General features: G+C 41.7%; 1 protein-coding gene across 1 annotated transcript in view; it reads right to left on the bottom strand.

The window, feature by feature from the left end:
- LOC309567354 (uncharacterized protein) overlaps nucleotides 1-22,500 on the bottom strand; it is a gene marked incomplete at its 3' end in the record, with an annotated part of 137,265 nt that overhangs the window by 70,974 nt on the left and 43,791 nt on the right. Inside the window, exons 12-14 of the mRNA XM_082272769.1 lie at nucleotides 20,427-20,560; nucleotides 16,333-16,476; nucleotides 2,519-2,524 (exon numbers count right to left, since the gene is read on the bottom strand). Coding sequence (XP_082128895.1) covers nucleotides 2,519-2,524; nucleotides 16,333-16,476; nucleotides 20,427-20,560 — 284 coding nt within the window. The remainder of the gene's footprint in view (nucleotides 1-2,518; nucleotides 2,525-16,332; nucleotides 16,477-20,426; nucleotides 20,561-22,500) is intronic.

Genomic DNA, 22,500 nt, shown 5'->3' with positions numbered 1-22,500 from the left:
CAATGCTATCTGTGTAATATAGATCACCACACAGTTGATAAGAGGAGTGTGACAGGAGTCACTTTGGGCATGGGGGTTGTGGACCCCATATTCCTTTAAAGAGGTTGGGAGGCACTATGTCCAGCCTTGTGTGGCTTTCTTATGTTTAAGTCACCCTGCATCTGTTATGGATGCAGGGTGACCAGGAGGGTGGTGAACACTGAAAATATGGTTTGGACTACTACAAATGGGACAGTCATATTCAGGAATAATGTCTCCCTTGTAATATGAAGATTTTTGTTCCCATTTGCCATGAACAGGAAGTCAACTCCTAATATGGTCATTACAGGAAGTTCTGAGGAGAAGGACTGTCTGAGGGGGCTCTCCATTCACCTATTGTCAGGTGTGCTAATGACCTCACCTGTTGTCTGCTAAGGGATGTATTGACACTCAGAGTAATGTGTATTGAGGGCTCGTTAGGGAACCATTTTTCTGTATCTGACCAATCCCTGTTGACTCATTTTCAAGTCCTCATTTGCATGGCAGTCCTTCTGGTCAAGCTATCTGACCAATCACTGCTGACTCATTTTCAATCCCTCATTTGCATGGTTGGAGAGGACCTTATTGGGAACTGCAGGTACTGTGCAATTGACCAATGGGAAAGCGGTTGTTGGGGGAAGGATGTTCCAAATTCTGTATAAAAGTGTGCTGTGTTCTTCCAATAAATGTTGTTCCTGTTTTACCCTCAACTCGGAGCTTTGTCTCGTTCTTGGGGGGATTCACTGTATGCTGTTGGAGACTGATTGCTAGGAGTGTAAGCTGATGTATGCTTTTCCTGTTCGTCTGCTAGCAGCTATTCGTGAGGTTCCAGGTTGGAGTGCTATTTTGTATCCAGTTCGGGAGTTTGGTGTTCTGCAGTAGCTGTGCCTGTCTCTCAGAAAGGGGCATATCGCCTAAACGGATTTTAACCCCTTGTCTGCTGAAACGGTCCGTTACAAGGAGCAATTGCTAAGGAGCAATTTTCGGAGAACAGAAGAAGAACAAAAAAAAATAACCCTTTTGTGTTTGAGGTGCAAGGGCTTTCCCAGGCTTAACTATGAAAATAACCTGTACCTTGGTAATCTAAAATAAAAAACAGTAGCTGCAGGGGTAGGTTTGCATCTTGTGCTTTGACAATGTAGTTGTTTCAATATGCTGATCTTATCAATAAAATCACAAAAATGTGTAGAGATGGTTTTTGATTATTTTTTGAAGAGTTGGGAAATGACCTGAAATCAAGTGTCATTTTGAGAAAATAGTATATGTAAACCCATTTTTTCTGGATAGAGTACAGAAGTGGTAAAACCTCTGTCATGCTTTCACTTGCAGTCTGTATCCCCCACGGAGATTAAACATTTCTATTTGACCACAGTTTCTGGGGCAGAAAGTATAGAAAATCCCAGATTTAAGAGTCGTCACCAAAACAGAAGGTGGATGGAATTCTTCCAATGGCAACTCCAGTTCTGGTGATTTCTTGTGGTGTCTCTGGGACAGGAGTTGAATGTAAATCCCCCCAGTGGGATATAAACAGCAAAAAAATAAATAAGAAAAATACATAAAAAAATATTATTAATTCCCTATGCTATTCATTGGTTGACATAAACTTTCATTTAATCAACACTAAAAAAAACCCTGAAAATAAAATAAAAGTTAAAATGTCACCTGCCACCACACCCCTACTCCTCTCCCTTACATGGGGTCCCCCCCCTCCCTTCCCTCCCTTTCCCCCCCCCCCTCCCATATGCCCCTAATCCCCTCTTCTGGTCTCCTCTACCCCCTCTACACTTTGCCTTTGCCCTCCTCTCTCCCCCTCAGTCTCCACCCCATCCTAACTTACCCCCGCAGCTTCCCTTCTCCTGGCTCAGTTTCCTAACCAGGCTTATCCCAACATAACCTTATTACTCACCTTATTCTATAGTTTCCCTGATCTCCTGTGTTCATTGACACTTTCCTCCATAAGAGTGCCAAATTGCTACCACCATTATCAGCATTTGGACATGCCAGCCCCCCCCCCTTCCATGTGTTCTTGGCTATGAAGGCCAGTTATAGGTGGGGGCAGAGGCCATTTTCTTTGCCCCCCCCCCCCACTCCCCTTCCTCTTCCCCCCAGCCCATTACCATTACTGTTAATGGGTAGTTTATATGTATAATTTCAATATATTTGTCAATAACATATAACAAATTATCCTACAACATCGTTCTTTGAATGACCACTCCACTTGACACGTTCCTTCCATACATTGTCAAACTACACCTACGTTATTACTTGCAAGTTTATATTGGAACCTATTATTTTTCTTTTTCTATGTTTTTGAACAAGAAAACAAATGGTTGACTGTGTTGTCTTCCTCGCATGGCACAGTTAGCTCCCAGAAGGGGTGCCTGGAGGCATCTAGCAACTTGTCTTACTTCACATTCAATATATAGAATTTATTACATTGCCCACACATGTTGCTTAATAATGCTCTATCATCTGTACCTTTCTTTATGAAATTACTTACTGGATCCTAATGTACAACAGATATTGTTCATGTTAATTTTTTATTATTGTTTACTCTGATAAGCTTCAATAAAATATTGAACAAGAAAAGTTAAAGTGTAAAATGAATGTTAAAAAGAGCTAAAGAGTGTGTGACCAGCATTGGGTTTATCAGTTCTTAAACTTCTGTTACAACAAACAACTTTAACCAACCGGAGCACACACCCTTCAACCAAGAAGGAAGTGATGTACATTAACCTATAATATTAATAGCATATAATCATAGTTTATTTACCAGACCGCCTCAAATAATAATTCTGTGTAGTCAGCTTGTCAGTACCTTGTTGGCTCTGAAAAGATTTATTTCACTCACCTGCCATTGTGATGTGCCCTTTGTTGGGAGATTGCTGTGTAAATGCTGATGGACTGATTTCAGGCTAAGCATCAGTGGCTTGAGTTCATCCAGTCAGTGTAGGGATATACTGACAGTAACTAAAGACATACAATTAGATACTGAACTGGTGACAGATATAGGAGGAGCTGCAAACCCAAGCTGACCTTAATGAACCAGCAGAGTCAGCTGGTATTTGCATGGATTTATTTAGAGTCTATAGATGATTATTCTGTGTATTATTAATACCTGTTCTGCAGGTATTATGGGTGTCTTAGCATGATTCGGGAAGCAAAAAGCTTGATTTCTTAATCAGTTACACAAGAAATACCTGAAGGAGGATCTTCTGTGACAAATGAAACCAGCCACATGTTTTGATTTTTTAAATATGTTCAGGGCCTTACTTTGTATTGGCAATTGTGGATTAATTGGTATAGAGGGAACAGAAACAAGCATTACAGTGAAAAAACTGTAAAACCTTTTCTATAGTAAAAGGCTTTAGGTTACTTCTGGACACAGTGGCTAAATTCACCAAGAAAAATGTAGGAGAATAGGGGAGGGGGGGGTGCAGGGGGGATGTTAAGAGGAGTCAGAGGGATCTTTATAGTTGGGGAAACTATCTTCCCTTTCTCTTGATAGGTGGCTATTACAGCTAAGTAGAGTTGGGCCGAACATTCCCCAGTTCGGTTTGCGCCATCGCGCAAAACTGAACAACGCAAAAGTTTGAACCCGAACTCTGAACCCTATTGGGACTATGAAACCCGAACTTGAAAAATCAAAAGTACCCATTTTGAAGTCTTATATGCAAGTTATTTGCCTTTATAAGGGTATGGGGCCCAGGTACTACCCTATGGGACATGTATCAATGCAAAAAAATGTTTTTGAAAAGATCATTTTTACAATAAAAGTGATTTTAATGATGCTTCAAGTGGAACAATAAAAATTAAAAATTCCTTTAAATATAGTGCCTGGGGGTCCCCTTAGTCTGCCTGTAAATTGGCTCATCTGTACTGTGTATAAAACCTTCTGCAGCAAAACTGACATTTTAAAAGAAAAAGAAAATTACATTGAATTGCTGGCAATACAATACCAGGAAATGGTGGGGGGACAATCGAGCGCCCCCTTCCTGAACAATGCCAGGCCACATGCCTTCAACTTGGGGGTGGGTGCTTTGAGGCGGAGGGGGGGCTCGGCCCCCTTAACTTCCCTGGCGGTATTCCCGAGTATGGCTCGGGGATAACTTTCAGTACCAAAAGCGGTAACCCCGAAACCACACTCGGGATTACCCCAAAATATTACTCACCTTCCCTGCGCTCCCCTGCCTTCCTCCCCGCCGTCCTCCCCGCCATCCTCACACTCTCTCCCCGCTCTGTGCACGGCCGATTGCCGGCACTTGCCTTCCAGTTCCCTTCCCTGCGAGCGTTGCGACGCAGGGGGGTGGAAGCGGCGGCAAATTCAAAAATGTAAATACACAAATGATATGATACAAATTTGTGATCCTAACAGATTACACTGTATCATGCCATTTCAGCACAGGATTGCGCCTGGTGACTTTTCCAGTGCCCTGCCTGTGCTTTTCCAGTGCTTTGCGCCTGGAAAATTTTGAACGACCATGGCATCCAAACAGCGTTCTTTTTGCGCAAAACAATGGAAAACAGCAACGGCGAAACAGAGTTACTTGAAGAATCGAACGATATTGATTCGTGGGAAAATTCGTCATCAGGTACAGAAGGTGACGACAGCGACGATTCTGATGTCTCTTTCTGGCACATAGCTTGTGGAATTTGGGAAGTATATCAAATGATTCTTCAGAATTTACAATCGAGCGATGTGCCGAGCAAGCAAACTCCCTCCTTCCTCCCCCCCACGAACAGGAGAGGAGAGAGGGCTTGATCCGCTCCACCCCCTCCCACCCCTATCCCCTGTGTCTACCCGCCCACAGCGCAGTCCTTATGTGCAGCCTTTGCCTGAGAAAGTGAATGTGTGGGCGGGAGAATTGAGGTATGCCAGCTGTAAGATCAGCCTTGGGTGAGTGAGCAGTCCCCCATCTCCCACCCTTCTCTCCCCCACCTGTCTCCCCCCTTCCCTCTTCTAGGAGCTGTTCAGTTGAGTTCTTGTCCAGCTAGCACTTAGGAACCACTTGGCTTCTGATGTAGAGGGGTACTCTGCCAGGGCTTCTGATGTAAGGGGGGACTCTGCCAGGGCTTCTGGTATAAGGGGGACTCTGCCAGGGCTTCTGGTGTAAGGGGGACTTTGCCAGGGCTTCTGGTATAAGGAGGACTCTGCCAGGGCTTCCGGTGTAAGGAGGACTTTGCCAGGGCTTCTGGTGTGAGGGGGGCTTTGCCAGGGCTTCCGGTGTAAGGGGGATTCTGCCAGAGCTTCCGGTGTAAGGGGGGCTCGGCCAGGGCTTCCATTGTAAGGGGGACTCGGCCAGGGCTTCCGATGTAAGGGGGACTCCGCCAGGGATTCCAGTGTAAGGGGGACTCTGCCAGGGCTTCCGGTGTAAGGGGGACTCTGACAGGACTTCCGGCGTAAGGGGGACACTGCCAGGGCTTCTTGCGTAAGGGGAACCCTGCCAGGGCTTCTAGTGTAAGGGGGACTCTTTCAGGGATTCTGGTGTGAGGGGGACTCTTCCAGGGATTCTGGTGTGAGGGGGACTCTGCCAGGGCTTCCAGTGTAAGGGGGACTCTGCCAGGGCTTCTGATGTAAGGGGGACTCTGCCAGAGCTTCTGATGTAGGGGGGACTCTGCCAGGGCTTCTGGTGTAAGGTGGCACTCTGCCAGGGCTTCAGATGTAAGGTGGATTCTGCCAGGGCTTCTGATGTAAGAGGTCACTCTGCCAGGGCTTCTGATGTAAGAGGACACTCTTCCAGGGCTTCTGATGATGGGGGGCACTCTGCCAGGGCTTCTGATGTAAGGGGGCACTCTGCCAGGGCTTCTGGTGTAAGGGAGCACTCTGCCAGGTTTTCTGATGTGTGATGTTCACGTCGGGAACTGACTAACTGACACTGACGTCACTAGTGACACTAATAATACTATACACCATACTAATTACACTGGCTGGAAAGGGGTGACCATCAACGGGTTAATTGTTTGCCTAACAATGTGTAATGTGTGCTGCTTTTACTTACTAATTATGATTTTTTTTTTCTCCCTGCTTTTCAGGGAGAAGAGCCAGATCACTGTTCCTATGTACACAGGGTTCTGTGTGTTATATATATACGGTATATATACTGTATTTTAGGGATCGACCGATAACGGTTTTTCGTTGCCGATACCGATACCCATATTTTGGTTATCGCATATCGGTATCGGCCGATATGGGCAAATATTTTGTACATCCTATGTCAGGGTCTGAGACTAGTCTTCTCCTCCTCCAACCATTAGGGGGTGATGCTCATGTAAGGGTAAAATTATGTCACATAGCATAATTCCGTTTACAATTGTTATTGAATATGCCACTCACATATGTACAAATTAAAGATATAAGCAATTCCACTTACGGCAAGTGGGTGAAAGATACCGATCTGCCAGCAGATCTGCTATTGTGGAATTGCTTATATCTTTAATTTGTACATACTGTATGTGAGTGGCATATTCAATAAAATTTGTAAACGGAATTATGCTATGTGACATCATTTTACCCTTGCATGAGCAATATTTGGAACATCGGCAATATCGGCCAGTTCCGGGGGCCGATACAGATATATCGGCAAAAGTCAATATCGGCCCTCGATATATCGGCCTTGCCAATAATCAGTTGATCCCTATTGTATATACTGTGTACACACATACATGTGTGTTTGAGGTTCTGTTTGGGGTGCACACTCCATTGCAATAGGCTTTACACACCTATGGTGAGGGGGTTTACCCAGCTGTGTCCTACTCTACTGCAACTCACATACATATGCTCCTTGCTTTCTTTCAGGTCTCTCCTACAGGCAGGTTAACCCTTTCAGGACAACAGTCCCCACAGTCAGAGTTGAAGGCTCTTTCCCACCGGAGCTTCCAAATTCTGGGCCCCATACCAAGTCTTGTTGTATTGGTTGAAAGGTCTTCCCACATTCCCAACTGTATCTTATGCTTGTCCTCTGCTCGAAGCACATTTGCCTCCATTTTCACTCACTTTTTTTGAGAGTAGGTGTATATTGGACCCTGGTTCTCTGGGCATGATCTCCTGCTTTCAAGCTTCCATGAATGAGTCTCATACCAAAGCTACCACTCTTTACCCAACAAAAAGGGCAGAGGAATTTGGCAATGTTGTAACAAGTGAGGATTGGGAGGATATAAACCTTGATTAATACTATGCTGTCCTGCCAACACCCATAGTAAAACCCTGTAATACCTATTGTGGCCCCAAGAACTTTTATATCCTCCTTGTGGCCTCCTATATTAATTTACTTGTAACAGGTGGATGCTCAGGGTGCTCAAGCACCTGGAGTTTTTATTTTCTTCCTTTTTTCTTTACCATTACCCTTTAAATTATGGGTGGGTTTAGCTGTAGGACCCACCTTCCCTTTATGCAATCAATTTTACAGTAATAATGATCTGACATTTGACATCCTTATACAGTTTGCGCTATTGTTATTGGCACCAGCCAGGGAAAACGGCTTTCATATTTTGGATATTATGGCTCTTAGGATCCCCTTATGTTCTCCCAGCCTAGAGGTTGTGCAATATCTCACTAGATGACTTCTAACCTTGTTGCCTTTGTTTAAATTTTCTGTAATTTTTATTGCCTTGCCTAACTTTGGAATGCCCATTACTATGTCAGACACCCTTCATTGTTCACAATATTTGTTTCCTTCTTTGCTAAAATTCAAAAACATTTTGTAAGAGAAAAATCGTCTTCCTTTTAACCACATAAAACAGTTGTTTATTTATGCGAGCTATTATATTGATAAAATGTTTGCTAAGTCACTTTTTTTATATTTACACCACCTACCTAAATAAAGCGGACAGAAGCTGTGAATGATTTATGTGATATTTTTATTAGACTATTAAATACTCAAAGACACTTTGATGAATGAACCAAACACCAGTACTCTTTACCTGAGCACCTTCTGAGTATAATTATAGTGTGTGTATATTGCATTGAACACATTTCAAAACTTTTTGTTAAAGATTGTTTGAGGTGTGCCTTTTTATTTTATTTTTTTTCAGTTTGGGTAACATTTTATTGCTTTTATGACTTATTGTCTGATATCCTTTTTAATATTTGGATATGTTTGATTTTAAAGCTGGTTTAATCTTTGACACTGATTTTTAAACATTAAAAAGGAAAATAACCTTAAAAGAATGTTATAAAAAAAACAACTGAATACCACATGATGTTACAAAATAATGTGTCATCTTAGACACACCTGGTATGACAGTCCAGAAAAAAAACAGGTCTAGGAGTTACCGTATATGCATGTTAATGTGTATTTACTAAATGTGTGGGTGTCTATTTGTGTGCCTCTGTGTGTATGTACATTTCAAAAATACAGATTAGCAGAAACAGACAAATAAGTTGAACAAGTCGATGAGACATCACAATAACCAGAGACAATCTAAAACCAAATATTAATGAATGGTTGATGTTACCTTTTTGTAAAACAATTATTTTGCATGTATTTTGAAATAATAAGACCAAAACATACTCCTAAAATATATTTTATTTTTATTTTTTTTTGGGGGGGGGGTGTTCAATTTCAATTGGCACTTCCATAAATTTAAATGATTTCCACTTACAATAATACATTAATCAAAAACATGTTGAAAAACTAGAGTTCAAGTAATATTCTAATATTCCACCCGTCATCATCCAAAGATGCTTCATTGGTAGATTGTACCAGTACGATCAGCAGAAATTTCCCTTTGTTTTACCTTTTCATTAACATTCTTAAGTGCTTAAAGCGAACACTTGTAATTGTTTAGTAAGTCTTTCCCTCACTGCTCGGTGGAATGATTTTCTGCTTCATGGCACTTAGCACTACTTACCTTCCATGATCCAATGCCACCTCTGCTTCTATGGCACAGGGGAGGCGTCTTGCTGAAACTTGGAACCTCACTCTCTGAATCACCATTGGCTATTTTTAATCCTTATGTTTCTAGCATTAATAAATAGATAGCAATGTACAGTATATATATTTACTTGTTTTCAACTATTGTTTTTCATTTCCTTAGTTACTTCCTGGTTTCTTGCCTAGGTAAATAATGTCATACATCCCAGGAGTTTTCTGGAGAGGAGGAGGGTTTTTCTCAACTCAGCATGCCTTCTTGCATGTACGCCTGAACTGAGGGCAGATGGATTCCAGAAAGTTAATGCTAAATGAACCATCTACCCTTACTCAAGATGGCCACAGCCAGAAATGCTAGGGGTGTTTTTCAAAGTGATTTTTCAGCAAAATAAATCATGCAGACATGGATGGATGGGGGAGTTTGCTTTGAATATTTAAAATGAATTAAATAGAATGTTTACTTTGTGGTGCTCAGATTCAGTGTAGTTTCACTTTAAACAAAAATAAAATTTTATTATAGAAACATGGATGCTGCCATTGTTGACCTCTTTCTATGGCAATGCCAGTCATCATGTTGACACATGCTGAATCGGTGGGGTTCTTGATCATATGATTACCAAGACAGCCAATCATAGTGTTTACATGCGGGCTGAAGCTCATTCATAAAAATAAACCACAGGAGCCTAAAAATAGCAGTTTGCCTACTGTATGTTCAATACAGTAACTGTCAGATACAATTACGGTATTAAGCAAAACATAAAAAAAAATGGAACAAAAAAATGCTTTTCTCACATTTTTATCTAGTTGTCAGGCTTTAAAAAAAAAAAAACAAAGAAACAACTGAGCAGTAAATTTACTAAATCAATGTACCAATAAAAGATGTATGTATATTGTATTGATATCTGTACATTGGGATAGTTCACTTACTGGCTCCTGATGTAGCCTCCTATTTAGGTGTAAAGTATACATAAATATTTATTGTCCTGTATAGCCTTCTATGTGGCTTTTAAACCATTTGTATACAAATAAAGATTTTGCTTATATTCAAAGTAATTTATTTGCTGAGGGGTTTCATTTTTTTCTTCTTTCTTCATTATGGACTTTATGGGATGTGGTGTGACTATATTCCCAGTGTATTATATTCCCATGTTTGCTTACATAGTCTTAGAAGTACAGAAGCCAGAGTCCGCATAACTATTCAGTTAACATTTTCTGCAATGGCAGCCTCTGTATTTATCGCATAACATGGATACTTTAAGAGCCGGTTCACACTACCACTACCAGAAAGTCGCCCCGTGACATGAAGAGACTTGTTTAGAGACTTGGAAGAGACTTGGAAGAGACTTGGCACTACTTTGAAGAGACAGGCGACTTTGTCTGTGGGGAATGCCTGGCTAATCTCTTTCTTCTTCCTGGAAAGTCTGATAACAAGTCGTGTCAATTAAGATAAGGAGGCAACTCCCATTGAAGTATATGGGACAGTCGTATCACAGGTCACTTCAAAGTAGTACAGGACCCTTTTCTGAAGTCGGAGCAACTTCAGTAGTGCCAATTATGACGGCACTGATTGATTAACATTGCTTTTGTTATCTCAAGCGACCTGGGGCTTCACAAGTCGTGCTAGTGTGAATGCGCTCTCAATCAGAATGGCATGGTTATTAAGATAAAGTTGCAAGGATCTTTACCCAGGGCATGCTATTACATAACTCCACACGTTAAATAAGACTGAAATGTCTTTGTTAAAGTAGCGGACTTAAACTTAATCAATCAATTATTTTAGTGTTGAATTGAATTGTCTTTAACTAAATATTATATGCAATAATTTATTTTTATTCTCAATAAACAAATGTACATAAGTACACGCAGTTCCTCTTACATTTTGTGAGTCATAGCATACAGGAAAATAAGCTTATTATACTGAAAATGCAATGCTACATTTGACTGTATATTTGAACAAACAGTTGCTGAAATAACAAGCTTGAACAACTGCTGGCTATACTTAGTTTATATATTGTTTAAGAACAGTGCTTTGCAAAAGCAATCTGCTTAAGGTTAACTCCATATCTAATAATACAAATACATATAAAAGCTTTACAATACAAGCACATTAGTGGGTCAACCTGCTTTACCCCTTTGGGTAAAATTCTATTCCAGAACAGAGCGGATTAAAGTGCAACTAAAACTCATTTTCAAAAGTCGATACTTAGGGTTACAGTGGTCGTTTTATCTGCCATTACATTATTAATGCCATTAGGGAGTGTTTATTTTGCTTCTTGCCCTGTAGACTCAACAGGCGGTGTCCACATTGGAAAATTTCTCCTCTATCGATGTTCTGTTGGCAACTCAAAATGTTGGATTTACTTTCACTTTCATTCCAGGTGAAAATCGTGATCATAACAATTAGGGAGAGAGGAAATCTCCTTAACGGCAACACAGACAGCAATAAAAACCTAAAAGTGATTCTAACCCCTCACCAGGCTATTCAAATCTAAAAAGATTTTTGTACCTACCATAAAACCCTTTTCCTAGAGTCTATTGAGGGATAAAGGGATTCTTAGAATGACTGGTAATGCTGCCACCTACAAGAGAAATGGACACTGGCAAACACAAAAAATGTTGTCCAGACTAACAACCCATCCACAACATGCCTCAGTTTTGTAGCAAAGTAGTACAAAGAGCAAAGAGCAAGATAATAATGTTGATTGGGAGACAGGACTCTGCTGTTGGTTGCATCAATAGGGTGTCCAGAACTTCTGCACAGCCTGACAGGCTGACATCTATCATGAGGATCCTTAAGAATAAGAGAATTAGGGGTGCCCTTATTCCAGAGCTGGCTTCCTGGGCTGCCAGGCCAAGGACAACCTGGCCCTTGGTGCCAACTGTATAGGTCTGTCCAAGGACTCAACTGACTTGTCCCATGACAACATAAATTTGCATTGTAGAGGCCTGGAGTGAAACTGGGCAAATTGAGCTATCTTGAAGAAGGCTATCAACAGGCCTAGGACTGTCAAGTAATAGAAAAGAGTTAGACAACTCCTGAACTGGAAAATGGAATCAGAGACCAGAAAGTTTAAAGTTTCTCCTGTAGAAGATATACTCTGGCCTGAGCTGTGTCCGGAACTAGACACAGATGCTCCAAATGAAGAAAACAGTTCCAGCAACAATTTCTGAATGATCAAGATTCACTCAAACCACTGCAACTTCTAGACAGTCAAAGGGCAGACTACGAACTTGTAGTGTAGAGGCCTAACAGCAAACCATAGGAAACATAGATTTGCAGGTACATGTCCTTGAATTTATGGAAATTTATGAAATAAAGACATTCAGCTCTTTGAGATCCACGATGGGGCAAATGCCTCCTTTGTGTGTGGGGACACTTAACAAGTTGGAGTAAAACCCATGAAACGGTTATGCCACAGGAAGTGCTGCAATGATATCTTGATCCAGAAGACCCGAAAGGTCTTAATGGAGATCTGCTAATCTGTGGAGTAACACAGGAACATTGAAGGTGAGAAAGTGAAAAGGAGACAAGGAGCAAAACTCCTGGAAAACCATCTTCTGTACCAAAGCATCAAAGATGCAAAATTGACAAGGCACCACTCCCACTCTGGAAAATGGGGGCACGTCTGTATACCAAGGAATACTTGTCTGAGGATTTGGCAGAGTTTGAGTGCCAGCCAGACCTTGGGACTGGAAAGGGAACTAAGCTTGAATGGTCTCAAGCAGGTAGTTAAGAAACTAAAATGAACATTTCTTAACAGTCAACAGAGGGAAGGACGCAGTCTATTGGTTAGCTTTCATATGCTGAGGAAGATAGGTGATGTTGCTGTCACTAGCGTCCTAGATAAACAGCATCTAGAATCAATCCAAAGAGATGTTGTCCCTCAAAGACCATGCAAAACAAATGCTTCTTATACAAGAATTTTGCAGTTCAGCACCTTAACCCATGCCTGAATGCTGACAGGATAGCCATGCAATAACCAAGCAAGGAAGCTTTTAGCATATTGGCACAGCTAAAATTAAAATTTATAGCCATTTGCCCACATATTTTCCATGGTCTGACAAGCTGACAACCACAATAAAAAGGAGACAAATTCTCAGATGTGGACGTAAAAGTCACAGACCGAAATCAGTCTAAATAATTCTTTATTTAAAGAAGGCAGATAGTCCACATCTAATAACAAATCTGCCGAGGAATCCTGACCCGACCAGAAAAGTCCAGCATGTCTGTGTCAGATTTAGCAGAAGAGGTAAGAGGCCCATTAGTCAGAAATTGTCCCCAGCCGACAGCTGTACCAGACCATAAGGAACTTCCTTCACACAGGAGCCAAATATGACAAAGTCCTGTGGTGCGCTTGCATGAGAGCAACCCCACTTCTGGTTGCAGAGATACAAGTGAAGGCCAAACAAACATGTTAAGTATTGGGCACCAAACTAATTACCCAACTGCTCAAATGTACTACAATGCCAAAGGCAATGAGGAGGCTTGTATCAGGACTCCAGGCAGCATAAAATGCAGTACATAGAGACCACAGAAAAAAGAAAGGGATCTACTGGTTGCTCAGACAGATGGGGTGAAGCACTGTTAACAGCTGCATTAGGGTAGGTGGATCTGCATGGGAACAACTGCATATAACAATCCACAACAGCTGTTGTAAATCAGCCAAGATAAACTTTAAAATTAAACTCCCCAAGTACTGTTTTACTATGTTCTATTACAATAGTACTGAGTACATTCTGACAATGATCTGTTACTCAGGCTGAATTGACATAGAGTACAATCCAATTGAATGTACAGTATGCTTTTTTGTAGAGAAGATATCACATGGTCACACTTATTCAGGATCCTGCCAACTATCCTAAATTGACAGTGTACTTTCACACTGAGAACTGGGTGTACACATGCAAGAGACACACCATGTAAATCAAATGTACAGCTTCAACTATTAACACTGCTTATGCCAATTATTCTCCTTACTATGCAAGCAATCATAGAGGGTGTGCATGATCCTGTGTGCTCCCTGCTTTCTGAGCTTCATTTCCAACCCTTCAGAAATAAATAGGAGGGATCCCCTGTGTGGCCAACATGCCAAGTACATGTGTGTACGCCAGCTGAGAAAGAAAAGGAGAATTTTAACTCCTACAAAAATAACCAGACACCTATAGTTGGTAGCGTAGCAAATACCCCATACCTAGCCTCAGTACCAGACAGAGGAAATCTAAACTCAGCATAAGGCTGATAGTCATTCAGAACAGCAAGCAGCAGAGATAAGGACAGGAAAACCGCCTTAGTTCTGCACCATTAACTGCATAAGGTATCCCAAGACATACTGGCCTGAATAGAATAGTAGAGTTCTGTGTGAACTGGAACATGGATGGGTAGTAACTGACAACTTCAGGACTGCCATAGAGAGAATACCACAATAAAAATTAAACTGGTAACCTGTGGGGATTAGCAAACTAGAGAGCTGTTTTGACTGGAGAGACTTCAAGGGTTTAAGATATCTGGCATGAATCAACCAACACTCATTGGCTGACTGGAGAGACTTCCAGGATATGGCACATATGGCAAGAATAAACCAGAGCTCATTGGCTGACTGGAGAGACTTCCAAGATATGGCACATATGGCAAGAATAAACCAGAGCTCATTGACTGACTGGAGAGACTTCCAGGATCTAGCCTATCTGGCATGAATTAACCAGCACTCATTGGCTGACTAGAGAGACTTCCAGGATTTGGCATATATGGCATGAATTAACCAGCGCTCATTGGCTGACTGGAGAGACTTCCAGGATCTAACCTATCTGGCATGAATTAACCAGCGCTCATTGGCTGACTGGAGAGACTTCCAGGATTTGGCATATCTGGCATGAATTAACCAGCGCTCATTGGCTGACTGGAGAAACTTCCAGAATTTAGCATATCTGACATGAATTAACCAGTACTTGTCGGTTGACCTGGGTGACTTCCAAGATTTATTATATTTAGAATGAGTCAACCAGCTGCTATTGATATTAGCAAATCTTCCCAACAACAGAGAAAAGCACACATGAAGAAGATGCATTCACTCTCCTGGGGAGTGATGGTTGTTGTTGGAGTTGTGTTTTATTCTCCCGTAGGACGTAGTAAAACCCAATAGTCTCAAAAGTCCTGTGTTCCTCCATGGCTGAGAAAGTTTTCCTTGGGCAAAACCTCACTTCCCAACAATGCATATGCACTTTTTCTTTTGTTTCCCTGATGTTCTATTCAGCTGCCAAGAACAGGAGAAGCTACCCCATGTAAGCTGTAAGTTGCTCAAGTCACACTTTCATAGGGGTATGGTCTTAACCTATGTGACGGTGCTTGTTGATTGGCCCAATGTTGTCACATAAGGTGAGTCACATTCTCCTTCATACCTAAACGTACCCAGCATTTTGTTTACTCCTATTGGCCCTTGAGGAGTAAAGGAAAGGCAAATACAGTATGCGCTGCTGGAGATTAAAGTATAACGGCAAACCTGTGGTTTTGCCTGAGTGGCAGCAATAGAGAAATTGTACATGGGGCTGCTCTGTTTTCACAGTTAATATTGATCACCAATGATTCATTTTCCAATGAGGGCACTATAGCACTGCCACCGATATAATGGGGCATAATTGCACTAATACCAATGTATTGAGGGTGCTATGGCACTGACACAAATGTAATGGCACTGACACCAACATAGTGGGCAAAATTACTTTGCTTAAAGGTAATACTTTAATTTTTTGGCATAAAATAATTAGATAATATAATGAAACATTCTGCTTTTTGCTAATGTATCTTTTTGTACTAATACTGTATGGTAATCAGGAAAATTAAGTTAACATACTTTCCTTTTACATGCATTTCTACTAAAAGTGCAATTATTTGATGGTAAACATAAGGAAATCGAGAAGACAAATTATATAGTAAGTTCCACATGACTTCATAAGTAAAATGACTTGGTTATGTACAGTAAGTAAACATATTTAAAACCCAGCCATTTTTATTTTATTATTGATAGAGTGGGAAAGGCTTAAAATCTTAAAGTCTGAATTCCTGTATGGGGGGGGCCCACTTTCTGTCTATGTGACAGTCATCAAACAGAACAGGACGTGATGAGAAATCTCTCCAGCTTGGGGCATGGACACTAATTAAAACCCAACAACAATATAAATGTTTCCTCAGTCTATCGAAAAAAAAAAATATGACTAGAGGTGGGTTTCAAATCTTTAAAGCATCAATAGTTTTTTTGTGGTAGAATTCCCCTTTCAGCAGAAATACCCAGAGAAAAATATATTTGTAGTTAAAAAGTCAGTATCATATTGTAGTAGAGCTATGTTGCAATATTCTAGCCTCCAATATTAAAAAAGGCTTCAAATTTACCAGTTTACTAAATAAATAAAACATGTAACATGATAAGGAGACAATGAGGGGGTTGGTTACCAGGACTCCACATTTATCAACTGGTATCCTTTGATTGAAAAATATCTACATTTAAAATTGGCTATGAGTTGTCTTATTCCAAATCTGTAGGGTGTTAGCTCCACCTTGAACTTTATTCTTTCTTTTGGCTTCAGGTAAGGAACCCTGCATCAAACATAAGAAAATAAATTAGATGTCAAAATATTAACACAAAACTCGGGCAAAGCTAGACCCTCTGAGTACTGAAGCACAATGGTAAGCAGTTTTCTCACTAAAATCAGAGAGTTGAAAAGTTTCTCTGCAAAGAAAGTTAATACTTCCCTCTCCCACTGCACTTTGAAAAATAAATTGCTGTCTAAAAACTCTTCTGGAAGTATCAGATTCCTGGTGTTCCAATACTAACTAAGTTCTTCCTGCCAACCCATACGTTGCTTCAAGATACAGATACAGGAGCCACTAATTGCAGCTGAGGACTAGGAGATCGACACTCCCATAAATGTTGGTTTTGGAAATTTGCAGAGATTTCTCTTCATCATAGTGGTATTAAGTAGCAAGGGCAGTAGTGAGAGGTAAGTATTTGCTATCTACTTTGCAGAGAGGCCATGTATTCACTGCCTGACTTTCGGCTATCAAATGCACAAATAACTTATGCAGTGTGGCAAACCTTTATGGTAAACAATTTAAAGGAGGCATCCAATTGAGCAACAAAAATAGTGAGATGTCCCAGAGATAGAACATATCATGAGAGACTGTAGGAATCTAATATGGTTTGTACAGCCTTAAGTAAAGAAGGGAAATGTAGGATATGACCGAAACCTTTAAATACATTGACTGTCAATCAGATTCCGCAAGGCAGTATTTTCAATATGAAGCTAAGATTAGAAACAATGGACATGATCTCAAACCGGCAGGAGGAAAGTTTAAAACTAACATTAGAAATGACACTGCCTGGCCAAAAAAAAAAGTGGCCACCTGGAATTACCTAAGCAACTAACTAAACCAAGCATGCAGTAACTATTGGATAGTTTCTGCATGTGCCCAAAGAATGAGGTCAGCTGCAGTCCGGCCCCCTAATCTGCATGCAGGGGCGCCGGACGCATGGATTTCAATGGGGCTTTTTTTTTCTTGCATCACCTGATTAGAGCCAGAGGCTCTAATAAGCTGCAGCAAAGGGTGGACCCGAGGTGCAGAGCAGTGCGCCCCGAGCCCACCGATTGTGTGACAATAGCGAATGAAAATTCGCTATTGTCACACGGATCCTCCTCCTGGCCAATCAGGGAGCGGGTCTAATACCTGATTCCTGATTGGCCGCAAGGCAAACCCCATGCCATTGGCCGAGGAGGAGGCGGGAGCGGGAGGACTCGAGGAGACGTGCCAGGGGACTGAGAGAAGCCGCCACCGCTGCTGCTGATCCAGGTAAGTGCACTGGTCTCGGGGCCACACTGCATTGAAGGGGGCACGCACGCTGGTCACTGCATTGAAGGGGTCATGTACGCTGGTCACTGCATTGAAGGGGGCATGTATGCTGGTCTCTGCATTAAAGGGGGCATGCATGCTGGTTACTGCATTGAAGGGGGCACACACACTTGTCTCTGCATTGAAGGGGGCACGCACGTTGGTCACTGCATTGAAGGGGGCATGTACGCTGGTCACTGCTTTGAAGGGGGCATGTATGCTGGTCACTGCATTGAAGGGTGCATGTACGCTGGTCTCTGCATTGAAGGGGGCACGCACACTGGTCACTGCATTGAAGGGGACATGTACGCTGGTCACTTCATTGAAGGGGGCATGTACACTGGTCACTGCATTGAAGGGGGCATATACGCTGGTCACTGCATTGAAGGGGGCATGTACTGTGGTCTCTGCATAGAAGGGGGCACGCACGCTGGTCTCTGCATTGAAGGGGGCACGCATGCTGGTCTCTGCATTGAAGGGGGCATGTACGCTGGTCACCGCATTGAAGGGGGCACGCTGGTCACTGTTTTGAAGGGGGCACGCTGGTCACTGTTTTGAAGGGGGCACACTGGTCACTGTGCATTGAAAGGGGGCACGCTGGTCACTTTGCATTGAAAGGGGGCACGCTGGTCTCTCTGCATTGAAAAAGGGCACGCTGGTCTCTGTACATTGAAAGGGGGCACGCTGGTCTCTGTGCATTGAAAAGGGGCACGCTGGTCTCTCTGCATTGAAAGGGGGCACGCTGGCCTCTCTGCATTGAAAGGGGGCATGCTGGTCACTCTGCATTGAAAGGGGGCACACTATACCTTAATTACTGAAGCCCCCTTTCACACTTTTGCGACCTCAAAGTCACGCAATTTTTTACAGCGTTTTTTGCCGCAAAGCAATGCCTATTACATTTTTCTGTTTGCGCCCCCCCCCCCAAAAAACATTTTGAGCACCAGCCACCACTGGTCAGCTGACTACCTGAATATACTGAATGACCAGGTTATTCCATCAATGATTTTTTTCTTCCCTGATGGCACGGACATATTCCAAGATGACAATGCCAGGATTTATCGGGCTCAAATTGTGAAAGAGTGGTTCAAGGAGCATGAGACATCATTTTCACACATGGATTGGCCCCCACAGAGTCCAGAACCTAACCCCATTGAGAATATTTAGGATGTGCTGGAGAAGGCTTTGCTCAGTGGTCCAACTCTCCCATCATCAATACAAGATCTTGGTGAACAATTAATCCAACACTGGACGGAAATAAATCTTGTGACATTGCAGAAGCTTATTAAAAAAATGCCGCAGCGAATGCGTGCCGTAATCAAAGCTAAAAGTGGTCCAACGTGTGTGACCTTTTTTTTTTGTTGGTGATTTGTTTTTGGCCAGGCAGTGTATCATTTTACTGAAAGAGTAGGGGATGGTTGGAACACAGTTCCAAAAGAGGTAGTGAGTCAACAGTAAGGCTTCATTGACTTCATTCACACCACACATGTTGGCCCATGTTTGTTAATGTTAGTCTATGGCAGTACTAAGCCCATTGTTTTTTATAGGCTCATGCTAACTTGTTGAATTGGTGTATGCGTTGTGAAAATTTAACATGCTGCACTTGTGATATTAAAGGCAGATTGAGAAAAAGCAAACAAAAAAACAAAAAACGAATATGTTATACTTACCTGCTAATGGTTTTGCACAGAGCAGCCCCGATCCTCCTCTTCTCCAGTCCCTCGCTGGCACCCCTGGCCCCTCCCTGCTGCCGAGCACTCCTATAGCAAGCAGCTTGCTATAAGGGAACCTGAGCAGGCTCATTCCCAAGCAGCGACTCTGTGTGTCCATTCACACACAGAGCGTGGCTCGGTCTCACCCCCCATTCTGTCCTCACTCGCTGTGATTGACAATGGCTCCTACTGCTGTCTCAACCAATGGAGGAAGAGACCTGGAAGAGCTGCTGATCTTGTGCACACCACTAGATGGAGACGAGGCTTAGGTAAGTAACTTTCTGTGCTGCACACAGAAGGCTTTTTACCTTCATGCAAAGAAAGCATGAAGGTAAAAAAACTTGAGTCTTTACAACCACTTAGCAACAAGCTATAAAAAAAAATAAAGTATTTTGGATCCTAACAAAAATTCTGCACATCAAGGCAAAACATTGAAATGATGTACATCAACACAAAGAAATGTTTTTGAAACAGATGTAGGTGCATATCCACTGACGTGCATTTGACATGCACTTAATGCAATGGAAGTGTTGCGAGTCCCATATGTTTGGGCTAAACCTAGGTCAATACACAGGCAGAAATGTTAAAACTCTTCTAAATTTATTTTCCCTCAATTCAGTAAAAGGGGGCAAATTCTTAAAATAGTGATTGGAGCTGGAACCAACAGAGCCACGGGCACAGCCTCCCATGTTTCAGTTTCTACCACTGTTGTTGCACAAGTGACACCAAAGAGGTACCCTTATGCAAAAAAATCAGAAAGCTCAGCATCCACAGCAAACATGGTGTAAAAAAAAAAAAAAAAAACATCCTGTATTAACCATTTATTAGTTAATAAATTAGAAGATAGGTACAACTCTGCACACAGTTACATGTACTCTGCAGCAGTTGTAGCAAGTCGAAATATTAAAGGCCTGTTCAGAATATACTTGTAAGATTTATATTAATACTTACACTGCTATAAGTTGCCTGTCAACCAGTCCACTGCCTTCCACTACCAGGGTGCAGTCAGTAACAGCCATATGAAGGGGGTTTGTAAATCGGATCTCCAGAGCCATTGTTTTGTGCAGCATAGCACTAGATAGAGGCTGGTAAAGGAAAGATGACAGTCAGTCATTTAGATGGTTTCTACACAGTCTACTATGCTTCCTTATTCAAGCTTATGAATTTAAAGATCCTGCAAAGACAGAAAATGTTGATCTGCCAGAAATGCACTCAGCTCCTAAGTCCTATTGTGGACTGACAACAGACAGCATTTTGTGTACTAGGGGTTGTCACCCCGGCCCAGTTCTCCCCTGTTCAGTCCCCTGTCTTGGTTTTCTACAGCTGATCTCTCTCAATCAATGGCAGGATTTCATTTCAAGCAAAAATTCTTCAAGCTACTATGGAAAATTCACCAAGAACAGTGTTCTCAGTCATTTCACTTTAAAGTTCCTTATTAAATAGACAACAACAGTTGTGTAGTGCTAGGTGCTATAATGCAAGATCGGTTTCAGGTTAACCTTGCACTGCAGTTCCATTATGACATTTTGCTCCCCTGCTTTAATTATTGACCATTATTCCCTGAAATTTTTGGGCTTATCTTATACCTCGTAAGTGCTTTTGACCCTTGTAGTACCATGAAGGTCTACCTGTTTAGGTCCTGCTTTAGAATAATGAGCATTCTGTGGTCAAAGATAACCATTGCTTCATAGTCTTGGTAGACATGTTCCTTCTGCTGGGCCAAAGCACAGATAAACACCCATTGGCATTTTAACAGTTAGTGTAGAAAAACACAAACATTTCCATGATTACTACTTCTCTATGAATTGATATGCCAGATGCCAATGTAACAGCAACAATTTCCTACTTCCTAAACAGGAGTAACCACATACCTGTAAGTGGGTGTGGGCAAATAATCTGGTTTAATTGTTTTCTGTAATATCTTTTTTGTTGATTTATGATTAAAGAAGTTAATTGAATACATTCACAAACTAATTTGCATAAATATTTACTAGTTATTGTTTACGTTGACAAACCACCAGTTGGCCTTTCCATTCAAGCTAAAAGCACAGGCATTCCTACATTAGGAGCAATGGAATTGCATCACAGTTCTGCATAATCTCCTCCAACAGTTAATCTTCTGAACCAAGAACTCTCGGTCTTACTTTTCTTCTTAACTGTTCTTTTTTTCTGGTATAAAGATCTCAGTAAACAAGATCATATAAATATCATAAGAGTAATATTTCACTAAACCTTTCCCACTTGAGTATTAGGTAAAAGAGGTATAATTCAAAATCATAAGACCCCATAGCAAAGTTTTGACAGGGCCCTTCTTTCCTTTAGTTAGGCATCTATTTGTAGGGAAATAAACTATCATGAGAAAAACAGCCCTAGAGGGAGGTTGTCTTACATACACAAGGGAAAATTACTTAGAACAAGGGAAAGATTGTCTTGGAAACCTTGGGAGATCACCTCAGGTAAAGAAAGACTGTCCAGGAAAAGCTTGGGGAGCAACACAAAAACCTTCTTGAAGGGTTTACATGGAAGCATCCTGTTTCTCCCTAACTTAGAGAAAGGGAGAGACTGTTTTGGAGACACTTCTAAAAACACTAGAAGCAAAAGTTTTTCATGACTCTCAGGACTGTCTTGAAAAGCTTAGTGAGAGACAAGAGGATAAAAAAAATTCTCTGAAGTCTACAGGGAAACATCTGGCTCCTCTTCTGCATTAAAGAGAGTGAGAAGCTGTCCTGGTGACAATAAGGGTGTTTTTTATACTAAAGCTTGAGAGGGCAAAATTAGTCACAATTTTGCAGAGAAACCAATCAGCTTCTAACCTTAGCTTGTTTAATTAAGCTTTATCAATAAAACCTGGAAGCTGATTGGTTTTTCTGGGGAATTGTGACTGATTTTGCCTTTTCTAGCTTTAGTAAATAAACCCATAAGAGTCGGTTCACACTAAGGCGACACGACTCCTTACTACTTCGGGGTCGACTTGTGCATTACCATGCACCACGACTTCGGAGTGACTTGCAGGGACTTCACATAA

The sequence above is a fragment of the Pelophylax lessonae genome (genome assembly GCF_965119305.1).
Source record: "Pelophylax lessonae genome assembly, chromosome: 11".
Lineage (NCBI taxonomy): Eukaryota > Metazoa > Chordata > Amphibia > Anura > Ranidae > Pelophylax > Pelophylax lessonae.
This window is presented reverse-complemented; position numbering and strand designations above follow the sequence as displayed.